The sequence below is a fragment of the Coccinella septempunctata genome, chromosome 1 (genome assembly GCF_907165205.1).
Source record: "Coccinella septempunctata chromosome 1, icCocSept1.1, whole genome shotgun sequence".
Taxonomy (NCBI): Eukaryota; Metazoa; Arthropoda; class Insecta; order Coleoptera; family Coccinellidae; genus Coccinella; species Coccinella septempunctata.
The window spans coordinates 17,975,648-17,996,961 of NC_058189.1; the positions used below are offsets into that span (position 1 = coordinate 17,975,648).

Here is a 21,314-nt window from a genome sequence, read left to right on the forward strand (position 1 = left end):
TGCATACAAAAATATTGCGTTACCATTGCAACGAACATGCAATAACTCATTAGAAGTGTCAGTGTGAAGTTTGAGGTCAAAAAAGTAAACCAGAGTTACGCAATAAATTAAAAGAAAGAAGATGTCCACCGAAATTGTAAAAATCGAAAAATTGGACTATCGAGCCATCATCAACTACCTGTATTTAAAAGGGTTAAGAGGTAAGCAGATTTACGAAGATATGCTTAATACCCTTGGTGATCAATGTTCTTCGTATGCGACCGTGAAAAATTGGACCGAAAGCTTCAAAAGAGGTAAATTTTCCATTGAAGATGATGACTGATCGGGAAGGCCAGTTTCTGTGTCAGTCTCCGAATATATCGATGCAGTTCATGACATGATTTTATCAGACCGTCAAATCGGGCAAAAACGGATATCTGAGGCACTGAATATTTCATACGAGCGCGTTCATCATACAGGGTGTTTCCTAATTGAATGTCAATATTTATAGGGGTGATTTTTGGGCCCATTTTAAGTCGCGCCACTGAGTGTATTCAACTATGAGCAAATTTGATCTCTTGAATTTTTTTAGTCCAGCTCACGGGTTACATCTAAAAAAATAAAATCAACGTATGTCTCTTCATTCATATTGTCATATGTATTGAAAATATTGTTATGATCATGCAGAGAAACGGTTTTTATTTTTTCAAGCGGAAATCGTGAATTGGATTGAAAAAAGTCGAGTGATCAACTTCGGTAAGAAATGATTGGGAATTTCAAAAATAATTTTTATTTCAGGAAAAATCTGTGGCGTACCATCAATGTCTGCCAAAATAGGTAGGTCAAATTATGTACGAACGCCACTGGTGGAAATTTAAAAAAAAGTGATACATTGAAAAATGCCTCTTGATTTATAGTATACATGTATGACAAATTTCATTGAAATAGTTGAAGTGATATGATTTATTTTTGAAAACTTTACCATTCTGTATCTCAAAAGGTAAGACATTTAGGACATGCGTTCATATGAAGTTTTTTTCTTAAAATGGGCCCAACAATCACCCCCATAAATATTGACATTCAATAAGGAAATAATTACCCTGTATAGTTCACGTCAATTTGGACATGAGAAAAATTGCTGCAAAATGGATCCCCAAATGTTTGAATGTGGACCAAAAGCGTGGAAGGGTAGAAGCATTGCGTTCGTTTGAAAACGATGTAGACTTCTTAAACCGAATTGTTACTATGGATGAGACTTGGGTACATTTCTTGGATACAGAAATAAAGCAACAATCGATCAGTCTGGTTCTCCAAGACCTAAGAAGTTTCGTGTCCAAAAATCTGCTGGAAAAGTTCTTGCTTCAGTTTTTTTGATTGAGGGTAGAACAATAACCGGAGATTACAATGCGACATTACTGACACCCTACGGGAAAAATTGAAGAGAAACGGCGCGGACAGCTATACAGAGGTGTTTTGTTTTTGCAGTAAAACGCCCCTTTACACAAATCTCATGTTGCCTTCCAAAAAATTAGTGATTTAGGGTTTGAATTAATAGAACACCCCTTATTCACCAGATTTGGCTCCATCCGACTATCATCCCTTTCCTCAACTGAAAAAAAGTTTAGAAGGTCGTAAATTTTCTTCCAACGAGGAAGTTATGAAAACTGTGGAGGTCTGGTTTGCAGAGCAAGAAGAAAAATTTTTTTTAAAGGTCTGGAGACTTTGCAGGTTCGCTGTAATAAATGTATCCAATTAAGAGGAGAATATGTTGAGTAATAGAATATTTTGACACTAAAATTTTGTTTGGTTCTATAGTAGGCTAAGAATTTTTCAATATATCCTCGTAGATGCCGTCTGGACCTACATAAAAGAACAGAGGGCATGGTGTTGTGTCTGGATCCGGCATAAGGATCCGTTTTCCTCGTCCAACTACGGTCATGGAGCATCACTTGTGTGTATTTCGCATGGCACTGTTTTACTTCAGACGATTAGAGCCGTGAACTTTCATCGAACCTAGATCGTCGTTGGTCTTTCCGAAGAAAACGGACCTTGAGGCAGGACGAAGCTTGGCATCTTAATATAAAAGGTGATTCATGGGTAAATGGGCAGAAGCTAAGGGCTTAGGTGAGGTCACAGGTGAGTCGGACTAACCGGTATTTTAAGGGTCTATCTCTCTTCATAATCAATATGCAGAGTTTCATTAATTTTGTCAATTCATTCAATTATTCATAACTTTCGGACCACCCTATATATTTTTATGATACGTTAGTACGTTCATTCTCTGCAATAATTAATTCATACTGACATAGTAACTGAATGAAAACTTCGCCGAGCCGCCATGTACGGTGTCACTGGTTAACGAAGAAATTTCAAGATCTTGAAATTTCTTGAGTCAAGACAAGATTTAATATGTCAAAACAAGATCTTCATAAATTTCTTGACTTTTTTCAATTGAAATGACAAGAAATTTGTCATTAAGGAAAGAATATTTGTCATCAAGACAAGAATTTTTGTCTCGTCTTCCCCTACCTCTCGCATATTTAGTTCATGAAACAATGGATTTTTTGCGGGTATGATAAAATAGTATATTATTCAACAAAAGACACTAGACAGCTCAGATAATAGAAACTAATCATCCGAAATTTCCAATAAAATGAAGGAATTAAACAAGGATATGAGTAGGCTTCAGGCAGAGTTGACAGAAGCAAACGCCCAGATAACTACTGTTCAGGATGAAGTTGTTAATTTGCAAAAACAAAACGACAAATTAATTTCTGAAAATAAGGAAATAGACTAAATAAATAAAGAAATGCTGACCACAATTGAGGTACTAACTGTCGAGAGTTCACTTTATAAGAGTGAACTGGATAAAGTGAATACCCATGCTTGCACTAGTAATGAAAGCATCGAGACAACACCTCAACGCACGATTATAGAAAAGGAAATGACTACAACACATGAACAACTAGGAAAAAATATAGAAGAGAACCTATATCAAAGAATATACTATCGGCTCAAAATGGAACTACTGGAAGAATTAAATCAACAAAGGCCTGTCTCAGGAACTGATGATGATAACAAGGGGCAATTCGCTGGAAACACAGTCAGAAATTTACGAATGAAACCTGATCTGAAAAACGCAAATGGTACCAGAACACAGAAGACGTACTCACAAGCGGCAGCAGGAAATAAACAAATAACAAAACTCAATGACTTTCATCAGGAAATTGTTGGCGGTAATCAACAAAAAATGCTCAGTGACTTGACAAAAGTTCAGAACAGTAACAAAGATGGGAAGGATAAATTAAATTCCTATCGTGGAAACACACCAAAACAAAGGCAGGAAATTGTTGAACAAGAAAACAAAGACAAGACAGGAAATAAAAAGGAAACTATGCCCATAAATATAGATGAAGAAGAAATTAAAAAGAACCGGTTAGAGTCATCCAACCAAACAACTCTAAAAAAGGGGAATTTAGATTACCTAAAGAATCAAACTCACGAATAAGAGAGCAGAATGATCTAAATGTCAATACACTCAAACAGAATAAAATCATCCATTTATGGTTCCATGAAAGAATCGAGCAGACTTAAGGCCTATATGCCATTGTCATACATTCACATATCTAAGATCCGACTAGAAAACGATGCACAGGATTTCATTGAATATGTGAAGAGTAAAATTCCAAATACTGATGTTGAGTGTAAAGAGATGAAGGTGAAGTCAGGAATGTACAAAAGTTTTAAACTGCCCTTACCAGCAAATTATAGTTCACAATAACCATTATAGAGTTCGTACTGGCCAGAGTATGTGGCTGTGAGAAAATTTAGGAACTTTGAAAAAAACTTTCAAATGAAACAGAACACAGATCAAGTAACGTAGAAACCCTGACAGTTGGTGACAAGTCATTGGCAAAAACCATAATGAATACTGACTTGAAATATGGAAATTTGAGTATATCACATCAAAATATTCAATCTTTAAGATATAAAATATCAGACCTGGAGGTCTTTATACACAACCTAAAGGAAATACCACAAGTAATATGCCTCACGGAACATTGGTTCCGAGAGGATACCATCCTCTCAGCAAACCTCCCTAACTACAGAGTTGCCTCACACTATTCAAACAAACACCATATGGGGGATCCTGCGTCTATGTCTCTACAGAGACAGAATTCATGGAAATGGACGAGCTAAATAAATTTCCTGCGGAGGACCACTGTGAACTGTGTGCAGGCATTAGCAAGAGCCTAAAGATAATAATCATTTCAATGTATAGACCACACACGGACGTATAAAAACTTCAAGACAGTATTGAGCGGAGATTTTAATACCGATTGAGCTACACCCTCCAAAAATAGTAAAATTTTTCAAGATCTTTTACTAACCTATAACCTCGAACCACAAATACATGAGTTCACGCACTACATGGGGTATCACCGCAGTCTAATTGATAACATTTTTGTGGACGGTGATCGGCTATGCAAAGGCGAGGTAGTGAAAAGCTATTTATCCCTTCACGAAGCACAGATGATTACATTAAGCGACTGTGTGCGGGTGCAATGCAACTCAACAACCTTTTAAGATTTGCAAACCCAAATAATGCGTATGATGCGTATGAAGCGTTCTCCTCAACTATCCAAGGCCCCCTTAAAAGAATATTCACCGTCAAAACTGCACAACCAAAAAAACGCAAACCTTGGATCACAATTGGAATAAAAACTTCTTCAAAAAGAAAAATCCTTCTCTACCACCTAAAAAAGAAGAATGAAATTTCTTCAGAATATTACACAAAGTATTCAAAAATACTAAAAGAAGTAGTTAGAAAAGCTAAGAAGCTGTCAAACGAAGAATATATAAAAAATCAAAACAAAGGCTACCTGGATATTGATAAAAGAGCTTACAACCCAGTCACAAAAAAGGGATTCCATTATTACCGATCTAAACCATCAAAACCATCCAAAGGAGACTCTGGATCGGGTTAAAGAGTTCTTTGTAAACCAGAGATCGAGTCGGACAACAAACGGGAACATACAAACTCTCGCGAGCACACCAACAAATAAAAATATTGCTAACAGCATAGTCCTTCAATCCACAGATCCGACAGAAATAAGAAACATCATCCTAAAGTTGAAGAATACCAACTCAACCGGATATGACGGAATAGAGGTGAAGGTACTGAAACATGTTGCTGATGAGATATCAGGACCACCATCCTCCATTATAAACTCCACCTTTGAAACAAGTATATTCCCAGATCAACTCAAGAAGGCTCAAATAAGATCAGTGCATAAAAAAGGAAAAAGGAAAGATATGAACAACTACAGACCAATTGCAATACTGCCTAACATCAGCAAAATCTTCAAGAGAGCACTCTACAATCGAATAATAAATTTCCTTGAGTCCTTTAAACTGATATATGAATATCAATATGGCTTCCTAAAGGGAAAAACAACAGTGCAAGCACTCTACCGAGTAATCTCCAAGATAATAGATTCGCTAAATAAGGAAAAATATACCCTGCTTTTATTGTCTGACCTCACTAAGGCTTTTGACAATGTGAACCATGCTGGCCTTCTGGAGAAGCTGAATAGACTGGGAATCCGAGGACTCCCGCTCAAATTAATGGAGTCCTACCTGTCAAATAGGAAACAAACGGTTGTAGAGTTTGACAAAACCACAGGAATGCTGATCGAATCTGAAGAATTGCATGTTAAGAGGGGAGTTCCGCAGGGAACAATTCTTGGACCGCTTTTGTACATTGTGTATACAAATGATCTTGCTGAAGTAGTACACCAACTGACACTCTTCGCGGATGATACATCCTTGGTGCTATCAGAGGATCCCAGTATCATACCAGCAAAAATATTCAACTCACTAGATAATCTAAATAACTGGTTCAGCAGAAATGACCTAATGCTAAACCCCGAGAAAACACAATTAATAAAGTTTGAATTTACCACAGACTTTCACCAACGATCCTATGCTGATGCCGACAGATCACGTGCTCCGTGCGTTTCCTGGGTGTTGAAGTAGACTACCGCCTGGATTGGACATCTCATATAGACACCCTGTGTAAGAGTCTGGCTAGGTTTGGATATGCACTGGGTAGTCCATCTCGGTTGGTGAGCCCAGAAACCGCAATTACAGCATACCATGCATATGTGCATAGCAGAATTAGATATGGGATTGTGATTTGGGGCAACTCGGGTGAAATCGACAGAGTTCTGTTGCTACAAAAGAGATGTCTAAGAGGTACCCTGAGTCTCGATAGGTACGAGAGCTGCCGACAACATTTTGTGGATCACGGTATCTTGACAGTGGTCTCATTGTATATATATGAAGGACCCCTTTTTGTTGCCAGCAATCTCCCATTCTTTCATGAAATGGAAAAAAAACACAAATACGCCACTAGAGCCAAGGAACATCTGAACGTGCCCTCGTTGAGATTCTCATACCTTCAAAGAAACTCTTTTCATACCCTGGTGAAAATTTACAATAAATTACCTGATGAAATCAAACAGCTGCCTCAAAAAAGGATGGAGAGAGTACTTTTCAACCATATGAAGGATAGACCATACTATTCATTGAATGAATTTTAAAATGCTTGATACTTTTGACTGTTTTTAACATATCTTGGTTAGAGATATCTTTTTTATGATTGTATATGTTTATGTCTATTGTTTCTATTTTAAATTGATATATTGACTAGCTCTACGCCCTAACAGGGTTATTTGTATTGTAGTATTTAAATAAATGATGATGATGATGATGAAGCATATTTTGATGTCTTTTATTTTCACACAAGTGATTCATTAATGCCATCAGGTATGCCTAAATAAACGGATATTTCATGATAACTCAATGCATTTATCGTGGAGAAAATAAAATTATACCGAATAATAGATGAATATACCTTGTTAATCTTCCCTTCCACCACACCTTCTTTATTTAAAAAATTCAACAGTTCTTGTATTTTTTCTTGATAATTTAGTGCCAATATAGATGACCTTCCAGTTTGTCCACTCAGAAAAGCCAAAATATATGAGAACACGCCTAATCCTATGAAGGATATCAATGAAGTGCAGTACATGCCAAATTCATTATTGGGTGTAATATCTCCAAGACCCACTTGACTGAAGATATTCAAGAACCAATAGAAAGCTAGGGTTATAACCAGTATGGGCTTGGAAGCTGAAATAAATCTCCTTCGAAAAAGGTTAAAGTGTTTTTGCTTTCTCACCTTGATGATGCTTGACGTAACTTAGCCAAGAACCATTCCTGCATAATAGGTAACCATGATACGTTTTGCTTTGATCAAGTTCGGAGAGAACAATGGTGGAGAGTGTCTTATCTACGGTAAAAATGGAATTTTGCAGTGGATAATAATAGAGGGTACTACATCAGAAAACTGCACATGATTAACTAAGGCCTCTTCCTCTTCTGTCGGTGCGGAATTGTTGTTCACGGTTTATGTTGTACCGCTCCGACAATTAAGGAAATGAACAACTTGTCCAGTTGAAGGCTATATAGGAGACGATATCGAATTTATTTAGGAAGGGTGTAATTAAATATTGGCACAATAGCTATAGTAATAATAATATTTATGGTTGCCTTTAGACATGATATATTTGTATACGAAAGAAGTCAATAAAAACAAAATGAAATACACAAAATATTATTAAGGTAGAAATATCAAACATTCCTCTGACTAATCAAACATTATCAAATTTTTCATCATAACATTTCTTCGGCAATGGAGATTTGATTTACTCGATTTTTTCTGAATGACTGTAATTCCTGCGCTAGGTACGTGACTTATGGTTGTATTCTGCTTTTCATTCGTAAGTTACGAATCTTTAGTGTACGATCGATCTGTAAGTTTCAGATTGACAGATTCGTAAATAATGCAATTCTGGAAATGTTTCTGTCACTATCTCATTGACAGTGTCACTTTTGAACTACTTATCGTAAATAGTTACGGATTCCTGTAAGCTACAGACCACTAAAAACCGTCCAGAATTGCAATTTTCCTGTAAGCTTATGAAAAGTTACAGATTGGCTTGCAGATGAAAGCAGAATACCACCATTAATATTTTTATGTTTTTCTTACAACCATTTTGAACTGGCCGATATCACCTTGTTTTGGCTTGACGTCGACATTTTTTCACCTTGCATATTAAGCTGCTTCTGGACTTTAATGCCTGTGCGTCATGTACAGGGTAACCCAAATTGTTTGATTTTGGCTGTTTCTGGTACTTCTAGACTAGATAGGTAAAAACGTTGAAAGGAGTCCTGGGCTCGATTTCCGTGAAAGTTACATAACTGAAAATCGTTTCACGATATCTTCATTTGTTTTGAAGATATGACCAAATTTTGATATTTTGTCGATTTCGAAAAGGTGCCGTGACTTCTTTATTTACGAAAATATCTGAAAACGGTGAAAACTTTCTACAGGCCACCATATTCAACTTTTTTATATATGTTGTACTAAGGGTGAAAAAAAAAAACAACTTCGTTATTATAAATACGAATGCATTCATTTTTTGGCCTCATATCATCCAAAAAAAAATAATTAGCTTTTCAAAAATATATGAGGGGTTCATAGCTGAAGTGAACCAAGTCCATTCAGCCTAATTTAGAGATTAATGCCTTAGAAGTTGATTATCACCAATTAATTCCAAAGTGACTCCTTTATTTATTATTATTCATAAGTAAGCACATGCTTACATTCTAACCTTTTGAAATCTGAAGAAGTCACTTTTGAATTAATGGGTGATAAACAACTTCTAAGCCATTCATCTCGAAACTAGGCTGAATGGACTTGGTTCACTTCAGCTCTGAACCCCTCATATATGTCGATATAATACTTTCTTACTCTAGGATAAAGAAATTTTTATATCAATGGAAAAGAAGCCCTTCAGTATTAAAGCTTATTCTGTAAACAAATTCGTCATCACTACACTGCTGACGGGGAGACAGGGTTTTTTTACTGAGGTTTTTTCCTAAACTCTTGTATCATATTCCAAATTGTATGGTACCCCTTAGTAGAAGAGATAAAAAAAGAATTTGGTATCCTATTTCCAATAAAAAAGTGCCTGTAGGAAGTTTTTACCGTTTTCATATATTTTCGCAAATACGGCACATTTTCGAAATCGATAAAATATCAAAATTTGGTCATATCTTCAAGACAAATGAAGATATCGTGAAACGATTTTCAGTAATGGATTTTTCACGAAAATCGAGACCAGGACTTTAGCCTTGCAGCTTTCACATTCCTCTCCACAGGAATATTCACTCATCGCAGATATCTCAGATACCAAAAGGATTAAGCTCTATTTGAGCCCGTTCCTGGTTTCCGGGCTCATGGTGGTGGTCGGGTCCGGCCACCCCTCGGCTTCCTGTTGAAAAGGATGGTGTTCTTTTCCATGTTTTTCTACATTTCCCAGGAACTTGAGTACCTTCTCGCAGTCCCTAGCAGTACCGCTTTCTGCATGACTCTTTAGATATTTTCGTCCACCTAAAGTTTCCTCAACTTCTCTTGTAGTTTTTTTGGTATCAGGCCTGTAGATGAAACGATATCAGGGATATTACAGATATTTTTCAACTTCCACTATCTCCTGGTTTGTTCCTCGAGGTATCTGTATTTCAAAATATTTTCGATATGCCCGTCTAGTAGGTTGCTGTTGTTTGGATTCGCCACGTCGATGAATAGTGTTCTGTTCTCACCCGTATACAGCAATATGAGGTCAGGTCTTTTGTGAGTAATCCTGTATGTGAGAACCCTGCGATCCCAGTAGAGCTTGTGATGATCATTTTCCAAAACAGCATCCGGATGGTTATTGTTCTAGGCAATTGATATTTTATTGCCAATTCTTGGTGAAGAATCTTGGCAACAGCATCATGTCTATCCTTGTACCCAGTGCCCGCGAACTTCTGACATCCACCGGTGATGCGCTGGGTGATTTCATGTGTCGCACATCCGTACGGACAGCTATCGTCCGTTACTGCGGCGTCCTTAGCGATATATTACCTGATCCTGGATGGCAAGTATGAAGCCTGAAACCCTCTGTTTCGTGAAACAATCTTCAGGAAGTCAACCAGTATATCGACGCAGATATATCGATGTAATCATGGTTAACATGGTTCTGTTGCCTTCCATGTAAAGGTTTGCCAATTAGTTTCTGCATTTTGCTTTCTGCAGTGTGTTCGATGGTTTTAAATTGGTCCTGATGCAGATTCAATGGAGAAGAACTATCAGCATCACAGACTTCTCGATGAAGTTCCGATGAAGCAGCCTTGTACAGGAAATATTCTAGAAGTCCTTCAATCACCTGGACATCCGGTTTGACAAATCAACAATTCCTCAACCCTCAAGGTAGACGACATTTTTCCAATCCAAACATTTATATCGTCAGAGAATCCTTTTACCATTTTCAGCATATGTTGCATTTGGTTTTTAGTAGATGCAAGAAGTTTAAGATCGTCCATGTAAAGAAGATTATTCAGCTTCATCATAGTTCTACTGCCGCTCTTGATGGCAAATCCGTACTCCGTAGAATTCAATCTATGAGACACAGGATTCAGGGCTATGCAGAACCACAGAGAGCTGTGCGAGTCTCCTTAGAGAATTCTACGTCTTATTGAAATAGGTTCAGTTGTAATGTAGTCATCCGCTGCTTTCATTTGACGACTAGTACGCCAGGTGGACATGGCGTTTTCCAGGAACTTAACAATTGTATTTGGATCTACCTTGTTAATCCTCAAGATCACCAAGAGCCATTTGTGGGGTATGGAATCAAATGCTTTTTTGTAGTCCATGTATGCAGCATAAAGATTCCTCCTGTTATATAGTTGTTCTTTGCACCCTCGGCTCTCTTTGGTGCATCCTTTCTGTTGCGTGGCGATGATGTTATTACTTTCGCAATGGTTGTGAATTCGGTTTGAATTTTTTTTTTTGATGTAGCAGGGGGAAAATCTGCAAAACAGACGAACACACCCTCTGCTGAGGGGGAACAGTGTGGGGATTCTCACTCTCTGAGCTCGAGACCCACTAAAAACCCTTAACTGCTTCTTCATAGGTTCCGGGCATTTTGCCTATCAACCAGTTGACTCTTATGGTTTCTGGACTCTCACACGATCATAGTCGTGTTGATAGTTGTATGCTGCCTATAGCTTTTATAGGTTAAGCTCTTCTTTGGTTACATTTAAATCCTTAACTGATCTCTCGGTCTTCGGTGGTAGGTTCTTGACCTTCTAGCTTCTTCCGTTGGATCGTAGTCGACTAATCTTCGTAGTTCCTCATTTGGATGTTGTTTGGCTTTGTCGAATATCCTTTCCGCCTTTCTCTTCATAAATTCTGTAACTGGTTCCCATTCCAAGTCCTTGTAGATTTGTTTGTTCCTAACAAACCAGGTTACGTCCATCGCCATTCTAAGGAGTTTATTCTCAGTGGCCTGTATTCTCTTGATGTGGGTCTTGGCTGCGAAGCCCCATGCCGCCGATCCATATGTGAGTTGTGGTCGCGCAATAGTTTTAATCATCGTCAACTTGATGTTCTTATTCATATGACTTCTTCTGCCTATGAGTGGATAAAGTTTACTCATTGCGGCTTTTGTTTTATCAACAGCACATTTGATGTGGTTTTTCCATGTAAGTCCTCTGTCAAGCGTCACTCCTAGGTATGTTGCTTCATTTTTCCATTCAACCTCTTCTCCATCAACTTCAAGGTTTTCTTCCATCCTCAATCTTCTCTTTTGCAGTAATTTTGCTTGAGTCTTTCTTCCATTGATTTGGATTTTCCATTTGATGCACCATTTGAGTAATTCATCTATAGCTTCCTGCAGTCTCCGGTGTATGATCTCTGGGCGTCGATGTCTGAACGCTATTCCTGTGTCATCTGCGTACAAGGTGAGCATATTTCTAGCATTCTTCGGGATATCATAAACGTATATTACGTAAAGCAGAGGTCCAAATACCGATCCTTGAGGCACTCCTGCTTCCAATAATCTGGTTTGAGAGGTTGCTCCATCTATCTTCACATAAAAGTTTCTATTCCTCATAAAGTTCCTTATAATCTTGCATAGCTTGGTCGAATATCCTGCTTTTTTCATCTTGTAGATTAGGCCTTCGTGCCATACTCTATCAAAAGCTCTCTCGATATCCATCAGAACTAATCCTGTGGCCTGTTTGGTCTGCATTCCTTCGGTGACGTATTCTATGAGCCGTAGTAATTGGAGTTCAGTCGAGTGTTCTCGTCGAAATCCAAATTGTTCGGGTGGAATTATCTTCAACATTTCTGTATCCTCATTCAGCCTTTTGGCGATAACCCTCTCGACGACTTTTCCTAGTGCTGATAGTAGGCTAATTGGTCTATAATTCTGAGGAAATTTCCGTTCCTTTCCAGGCTTGTTGAAAACTATCATTTCTGCAGTTTTCCATCTCTTTGGGACGGTTTGAAATGCACGATGTGATTAATTTATACATCGTTGAAAGCATTTGATTGGTCGGTACTTGGATGGGTCTTCTGTATTCCTTTGGTCTTTAGGTAACAGGTATGTTACCTCATTTTCAATGACATCATTAATTGCGGAGGTCAATTTGTCATGCATGATCCAAGTTTCTTGATCCAGAAGTTCTGTAATCCATCAGGTCCAGGTGTCTTCCAGTTACATATGTAGTGCTCTGATAGCTGATTATTCTTCTTCAATTGTGATTATGTCATGCTGCAACGGCTCACATTTTATTTTATAGCTTCAGATATAGCCTTTCTGTTTTGTGTTGAAGACGTTTCTGCCATGGTGGCGCGTGTAATTTGGGTAATTTAGGACCATCGTTGTTCGTTCGGCGAATTTTTGCCCCTATGGTTTTAGCTGTTCTTAGCGCTCTGCAGTAAAAAACTAGATGCAGATATTCCAATGAAGTTCCGTGCTGTAGGTACTTAGGTAAAACATCCTCATTCAAGATGTCAATTATGAGTGACAGTTTCTGGATGTATTGAATCGGGGAAGTGCTATTCGATGAAGAGGATCTGTTCCTTCCAGTTCGACGAACTATCTCCTCATGTCCGAGTCAACTTGTCGGTGGAGCTCTTCCCTATCGACCTGGTGTTCCGGCTCACTTGGGTTGCAAGATGGACTTTCAGCGTCAATTCCTTCTGGCTGTTGTTGCCTAGGCAAGTGAAATTCATCAGATGTGTTGGTGTTGCTCTCTATTGCTAGCGGACGCTGAAGTTCTTGTTTAATTGCGCCGATTCGGGCCATTGATATTAGTTCATTTCTCAGAATTACGCTGTACTGGTCTGCCACCCGTTGTTCAGTGACGTTGAGATTTGGGTAGGCGTTGCAGACTTCCTCATGGAGCCTTTTCCGATAGCTGTGCTGCGCAGCACCTTCAGCGGTTCGAGTCGGCAATTGAATTGGACTCGTTGGGTGCTGTTGTTGCTTTGAAATTGTAGCTTCTTTTGCAGCAGGAGCGCGTTTGCTCAATATCCTGCCACCGACGTCCCGTATGCTGTCATGTTCAGCGCCGGCTCCAGACATACCCTGACGGTCCCCAGGCAGCTTCTTGTTTCCGAGGCTTCTCGTTATCACCATTTCCATGGGTTTGTGCTCCCCTTTCTCGGTTTGGGTGAGGGATAGAGAAATGGGAGCAAAAAGAGTACTCCTATAATGGATGTAAAAGAGAGAGGAAAAAGGGATGGGACTGCGGACAGCAGGCGTGGCTGGCTGCACCGTCTACGTCGTTACGATGGCTACCCGGCAGGCCATCTACCAGATAGCTGCCAGGCAGGCCAGACATTATTATTATTAATAAAGAATGATCGCGGCTAAAGGCAATGAATACAATAATAAGGATAAATTCAGATGCATACCACCCGACGATATGAATATCAACAAGTGTTATGATTTGAATTGAACTAGCCAATTTGCTATCGTCAAGGCCCCAAATGGAGTACGCTCCACCGAAGAAAAGCAGATGCTGACCATGGTTTCGGCCTTATTTGGCCTCATCAGAGCAACATAGCATTTTTCTACGGTGGAGAACGTTAGGAATTGATGGAACTTTATTCAATATTGGCATGTTCTACTGGGTACTATACATTTACCCAGAGCGCCACGTATGACGTCATACGTCTGTTGTTCGCAAAGCGAATCGGCGTACTGAATTAGGGAAAATATGGGACATATGCTATTGTCTTCGTCTTGGTTTCTATCTGGAGGGCATTGAATCGGACTCCGTTTCATATTGGGTGGCGCTCTGGGTAAATGTATAGTACCCAGTAGAACATGCCAATATTGAATAAAGTTCCATCAATTCCAAACGTTCTCCACCGTAGAAAAATGCTATGTTGCTCTGATGAGGCCAAATGAGGCCGAAACCATGGTCAGCATCTGCTTTTCTTCAGTGGAGCGTACTCCATTTGGGGCCTTGACGATGGCAAATTGGCTAGTTCAATTCAGATCATAACACTTGTTGATATTCATATCGTCGGGTGGTATGCATCTGAATTCATCCTTATTATTATTATTATTATTATTATTGTGAAACCTGTCTCTGCTTTACGAAAGAATTCGATTATATCGCACAAAAATCAAAATAGAACCTTCAATTCGGAAACTCATTGTATACTAGTATACTTAGTATACTATACAATATAGAAAAAATGGAATATCACGGATCCTACGCTATTACTACTGGTATACTAAAATATTCGACATTGTATTGGCTCTTCCTTCATTTCCGGAGCACTTTCCACCCCGATTTTATTTCATTGGTCTCATTATCAGTATAGATTAATTGAACAGAGAATAGATAGCTCACTCGAGAAACAAGCCTCAGCGCCATTTATTCTTACGGTACAGGTATTGATTTGAAACAAAAAACGATAAATTGAAGAGGATTCTCTGAGCACTTCTCTGCCTCTTCACTCGATCATATTAAATCGAATCCATTTCATTGCCACTATGTGACATAAGACTTGAAATTAATTCTCTAGTTTTGGAATGATTTTATTGAAGTTTTAAGTTAGATTATGTTTCTATGGAAACGATTTCATCATACTGTGATCTTTTGAAGTTTTCTTCAGATTTACCGCCAATATTCGAAACTAAGCTAAGCTAATTGGAATTGGGGTTGGTGCAAACGAATAACGAATAAGGCGATTCCTAAAAATAGTCAGCTCAGTAAGTTGTCTGAAAAGTAAGGTGAAACGGGCATTATTCGTGTCGAACTCAGTAGATCATGATCATTTACGAGTGGTTACGATCATAGATTAACTTTAAAATATAGAAAAATCACTCTACAGTGACTTCTGACTTCATATACCATATACGGGATATAAATTCACTGTAAATCACTCCTGTATCCAGTGCCATCTGCTGGGATAGTACACTAAACACGAAACATAATTCTAAAATTGATGGTTAGGATCGTAATCACTCGTGAATGATCGTGATATATTACCGAGTCTCAATGTTCAATGTTCGACTCGACTAATTCCCGTTTTGCCTAATTTTTCAGGCTTAGTTGAGCAAATATTGAATTTTGTGGTAGCCTCATTCTAATTCCCCAATTCCAATTGAATATTGGAGGCAAAGCTGCAGAAAAAATTCGAAAAATCACGTTACGAGAAGAACTTTCCCATAATCTAATTTCAAACTTCAATAAAATTAGTGGAAATTCATTTCGAGATTTATTTGAAATAGTGGCAATGAAAAGGATTCGATTTAATATCATCGAGTGAAGAGACAGAGGTGTGCTCAGAGATATATCGTGGAAGATTTCTATTAGCTCTCATTTTTCAGTGAATATAATTTCGCAACCAACAGCTAATGCCAATTATTTTCTGATTTTCCTTTGGAAATTTTTCAGATGTTTGTCTGGATTACTAGGAGAAAATTTGAAATGTGCACTACAGAATCCTTTCCAATTTATTTTTTTTCAAATAATACCTGTACCGTAAAAAAATGGCGCTTAAGCTTGTGTTTCGGAAGGGCTATCTATTCTCTGTTCATTTAATCTATGGTAACGATCTGCTTGCCTCGAATGCAGCGACATCTAACCATCAATTTCAGAAAAACATTTCGTGTTCAATGTACCATCCCAACAGATGTGCCAGATACAAGAGTGTCTCATCTATACTCTTTAGTTAATCTATGATTACCAATACCAACCAGTTGACAAATGTTTCATTCATTTCCACAACACCCTAACGTACAATATGTTGAATGTGAATCAACAAAGAATTTTACTTACATTCCTCTATTTCCTGTGTGAAGAATGTATATCGACATTCCTTGATGATTACGGTGGTTCCTATGAGTAATGTGAGAAGCACCAGTGGCAGTATAATCAGGAAACTATAGAAATTTTTCCTCGTGAGGACGTCTGACTGCAGATAGGAGATGAAACCGATAAATCGATGATACTGCAGAAGAGACAGGGTTCGCCACAGACAATATGTTTTATGAGAGACCAAATGTGCAATTGTCGGATCTAGATTATCTTGGCTATATGTGAGCCATGGCATAATGGCATAGTATGGGAGAGAAGCAGTCAGATCCATGACGAACCCATGTGTTAAGTAGTGCCTGCAAATGAAAGCTTTTAGATTTCGGAAATAATGGAAATCTTTGTTTTTCTTATTAAGAATTAAAACTTGAAAGCTCACTTCCTCTCAACATGATCTAAGTGTACGTCAATGGGAACTAGGTAGGTGAAAAAAAATCAGCAAATCTTAGCTAATGCCAACGTTTCGCAACATATATTTTATATGTACAATACATATTATCGTGAATAAAAACGAAAAACGACAACACACACAAAAGAAAACAAATCAACATAAATATAATAAAATAGAAATTTGCAGAGTCACGATCCGCACTGAGACTTACCAAAGCCAAATTATGCTTTCAAAAGAAAGATGGTACAAGAAGAGATAGCAGACAGTGATACATTGAAAAAATTATTTTCTTGTAGTGCGTTGGACATCACTTCAACCGTCGAATTAAATTTGACAACTGAAAGAGACATAATTCAAATGAACATACACAGACCGATACTCTTATCGTTTTCTGGTTTTGAAAATTTCCAAAACGTTCTCATATATGGAACTCAAATTCTGAGTGTCCTCTCTATTAATAACTGTCTCGTTCAGCCTTATAAATATAATTTCGCTAATATTGCGCGTCAACCAGTTGTCCTCAAAATCCAAAATATTGACACTGTCGAAATCAAACTTATGGTGGTTCTGAAAATGATGATTGGCTAAAGCAGTTTTTAAGTCTCTATTTCTATTAACCTCGTTGCAATCATATCTGTGCACAGTCGAGAGCGAGACGTCGAAGCGAGTAGACGTGTTGAGTGATTTTTCGATTACACGAGTTTTGTGAATGAGTTTTGTTGTGTTGAATTGTATTCAGTCCAGATCAAATCGATCGTTGGTTGTGCAAATCACATCAGGTGAGACTTTTTCTATAAAATAATTGGCGATTTTGTTCTTTTCTCTCTCATTGATATTTACCACTTTTGTAAAAAAAAAATACTGAAAACGTTAAGCCATGTCGGAGACCTCAGATAATGAGGGTTCCTACAAGGAAGCTTCCGAAGAAGTCGATGACTTCAGCGAGAATGAGTCTGAAGGACAGACTACTTTACGAGAAGATAACGAGCAAATGAAAACTCAAATCGCGAAACTGAATGAAACAGTCCGCCAATTGATTAATGAACTCCGCCTAGCGAAAGAAGAAATATATAAGCTTTCAGCGCCGAAACCCCGTACATTTGCCGAAATTGCGAGTTCGGCAGCGAGAAATAATGTCACTTCTGACATTAAGAGGAATCAAGCAACGCTGATTGCTAAACCTCGAAATGCGCCCCCATCGAAACGCGCGCGTAAAGACAGCTCCTCGTCAGACGAGGAAAATACCAAAAAAGCACCTGAAGTGCCTAGAAAAGACAGAATCCCACTCATCACGATGATGATTGGGTAGAGATTTCTAAAGCACTCTACTCCAAGAAATTCAATTATAGCCGCGCAAGCGTAGTTAAAGACGGTATAAAAATCATCGCGTCAACCGTAGAGGATTTTAGAAAAATCACAAAATTCTTCGAGCAGCTTGGTAAAGAATTTTTACCTACCAAATGGAGGAGGAGAAGAAGATATATGCCGTCATCAGGCATTTACCAATCGACTCTGATCTTGCGTTGATTAAGGACGACCTGATATTCCAGGGAATATCAGACGCTGAGGTGTCCAGAATGACATCGTACAAGATGACGAAACCCATACCTCTCTACCTGGTTAAAACCCAGAAAAAGGAAATCTTCGAAATGAAGCGACTCTTCAAACTCTGTATTGTGGTTGAACACAAAAAGAGGCCTGAAATTCCAAGCCAGTGCTTTAGGTGCCAAAGGTACGGACATGCACAAAACAAATGCTCCTTCCCGTGGAGATGCGTGAAGTGCTCAGGAAGCCATAGCAGCAATGACTGCACACTCACCAGAAAAGGTGAAGAGAGAAATGCCACATGCGTTTTATGTGGAGAAGAGGGCCATCCAGCTAGCTACGAAGGAGCTAGCGCGTTCAGGCTGGTGACAAGAAAGAAGAATTTCCGAAAACCAGCTGAACAGAAAAAGAAAGTAACCAAAACAACAACTACTGATCAAAAAATTCAAGAAGTAGCGAAGGCCAAACCTACAGAACAGGAAAAGAAGAGGGAGACTCCAAAACCAGTTCAGAAAAGAGAAGAACGGAAGAAGCTTCCAATGAAACAGGCTGTGAACAGTCAACAGGAGAAGAAAAAGATATCTGAATCAGCCGATGACTTAGATATCTTCACGGAAAAAATTTTCAACAAGATAATGTTGAAAATTGAGAGGGCAATGAAGAAAAAAGTCCAAGCATTATTTAGTAAACTGAATTAATGGACCTTACGGATATTAGGAAGAAATCCCTCAAGATAATCTCGTGGAACATATACGGGATCAACACTCGAAAAGCCGAGATAGAAGAAATAATATCAGAGAGACAACCTAATATTATAGCCCTACAGAAAACAAGAATAAACCGGAACAGACGACTGAATTTCATGAATTATGAAACGTATAGATGTGACAGAATTACAAACACCGGAGGAGTAGCAATATTGGTGAGAACAGATCTAAAACACTACTTCAAAAGTAGATCCGACGAAACAAAAGGAGAAACAAAAACAGTGACGATTGTTGCCGAATTAAATCGTCAAAGAGTCAAAATTACCTCGGCATATAAGCGACCACCAGACAATTTATTGGAAGAGGAGATAAACAACATGTCGGAAGGGACAAACCCGAAAATCTGCATCGTTATATGCTGACGATACAGGCATAGCAACTCGACACGGCAACCCAGAAGTAATAGAACGAGTTCTACAAGAAACGATTGACGAAACAAATGACTGGTGCATAAAGTGGAAAATCAAGCTCAATGGACAAAAGAGCCAAGCAATATTAGTACAGAAAAGAAGACTGCGACCCACAACGAATCTAGAAGTTGACGGCGAAGAAATCGACTGGAAAAATGAAGCCAAATATTCAGGAATAACGCTTGACAAAGGACTTACTTGGAAAAGTCATATCAAACAAGCAATCGACAAAACGAAAGCCGCGATGAATAGACTCTACCCTCTAATAGGAAGAAGAAGCCACATGTCGAAAGAGACAAAATTGAAGATAATCAAAGCCGTTGCTAGGCCTCAACTTATGAACCAGTTGCCTGGGGTTTCGCGGCAAAGAGCCACATCAAAAGAATTCAGGCCATTGAAAACAAGCTGCTACGATATGCAATAGATGCACCTTGGTTTGTCAGGAATAGACAGCTTTATAGGGACCTAAAATGGGAAACCATAACGGAATTCATGAACAGAATTTTCGAATTTTCTCTGATGGACCGATAAATTGCGGATCGGCTCCGCGCAACATGAGCGCGTACGATACGGTGTGCTTTGTCCGTCCACATCTGAATGCTCATTCGACGCGATGTGCTCATTCGGCTGTTTTGCTCAGATGTGTACGCCAGTGCGCTGTACCTACTGTGACGTGGCATGTGGCAATACCGAAGTGTCCCGAGTACCTCCGGTGTCCTATTGTAACTCCACTGCTATACCTTTTTGTATGAAATTCACGAAAACGAATACATTTCGAAAACGAAGCATACAGATTAAAATTTTCATATGACAGAAGATTCGTCTCTAACAAAGATATGAATTATCTCATGTTTGGATTCTTCAACGTTGCGGATTTGATATTTATTTATATTGCCTACTATTTTCAATAATTGTTGACTGAACACATAGACTACGAAACTCGACAAATATCTGAGTATCAAACAACTCACCTTGCTGTCAGCTTTGGATGAGTTACCAATAGACCATTGTGGTTGTAATAAGCAATGTGGAGAAAAAGATAGAGTTCTATATAAGCGGAATATTCTGCCATTCCGATGATAGCATACTCAACAACTCCCGCTGGAGGTAAACCAAGAGCCAATGGAAAACACATTCCCATTGCCACGAGGAGTACCATCCTTACCATCAACCATAGTTTCAGAATCCAGGCGTCAGGATGAATTGTGATCGGCATCAAGAATACACCAAGAACTTGCCACTTTCCCATTTTCCTGAATGGGTCCCAATATTTCTCTTTGCCCCCAGATTTCTTGTAACAGTTTGCAGCAAAGATGAAGGAAGTTCTACGAAATAAAAAACAAATATATTCAACGAGATTGGAATTAGAATTTGAAAAAAAACTCTGATCCAAAAAAGTACCTGAAATATAAAACTCAAATAAAAACACAACAGAACTTTCATTGAATTCCGTTAATAATGGTCATGAAAGTTTTCTGATCAACATAGATGTAATAAATAAATATCAGGTTGTGTGACCACATTTGACAAGAAAAACAAACAATGATACAAAATGGCAACGGTATTATGACATTAACGACATTTCAAGAGTGCCAACCTTACTCCGTTCTAGTTACCAAAACTGAAGAATATTATTTCATGGCCAACTGTCGAGTGCATGCTTTTATAAAAGTGAATGGTGTATGAGTATTATGTATTTACCTGGATGGATATCATATACGACCCAAGAAATGGGAGTAGAACAATGAAACGAATTATTATCATTGATTCCGACCGATCAGCTATACTGAATGATATTTCTTCGGCACTTGATCAATCTTTCTTAAGGTTCGATTTTAGAGCGAGGAAATGCAGCAGAAGGTTCAATCAAGGGCGGGTCAAAGGATATAATTTGTTGAGGCCCCAAATTCCTTGATTACTGATATA

At 38.5% G+C, this 21,314-nt stretch overlaps 1 protein-coding gene across 1 annotated transcript in view; it reads right to left on the bottom strand.

Annotated features, from left to right (window-relative positions):
* LOC123322840 overlaps window positions 1–21,314 on the bottom strand; it is a 160,050-nt gene that overhangs the window by 15,000 nt on the left and 123,736 nt on the right. Inside the window, exons 14-17 of the mRNA XM_044910885.1 lie at window positions 20,360–20,713; window positions 16,240–16,574; window positions 7,226–7,336; window positions 6,899–7,176 (exon numbers count right to left, since the gene is read on the bottom strand). Of these exons, the coding sequence (XP_044766820.1) occupies window positions 6,899–7,176; window positions 7,226–7,336; window positions 16,240–16,574; window positions 20,360–20,713 (1,078 nt within the window). The remainder of the gene's footprint in view (window positions 1–6,898; window positions 7,177–7,225; window positions 7,337–16,239; window positions 16,575–20,359; window positions 20,714–21,314) is intronic.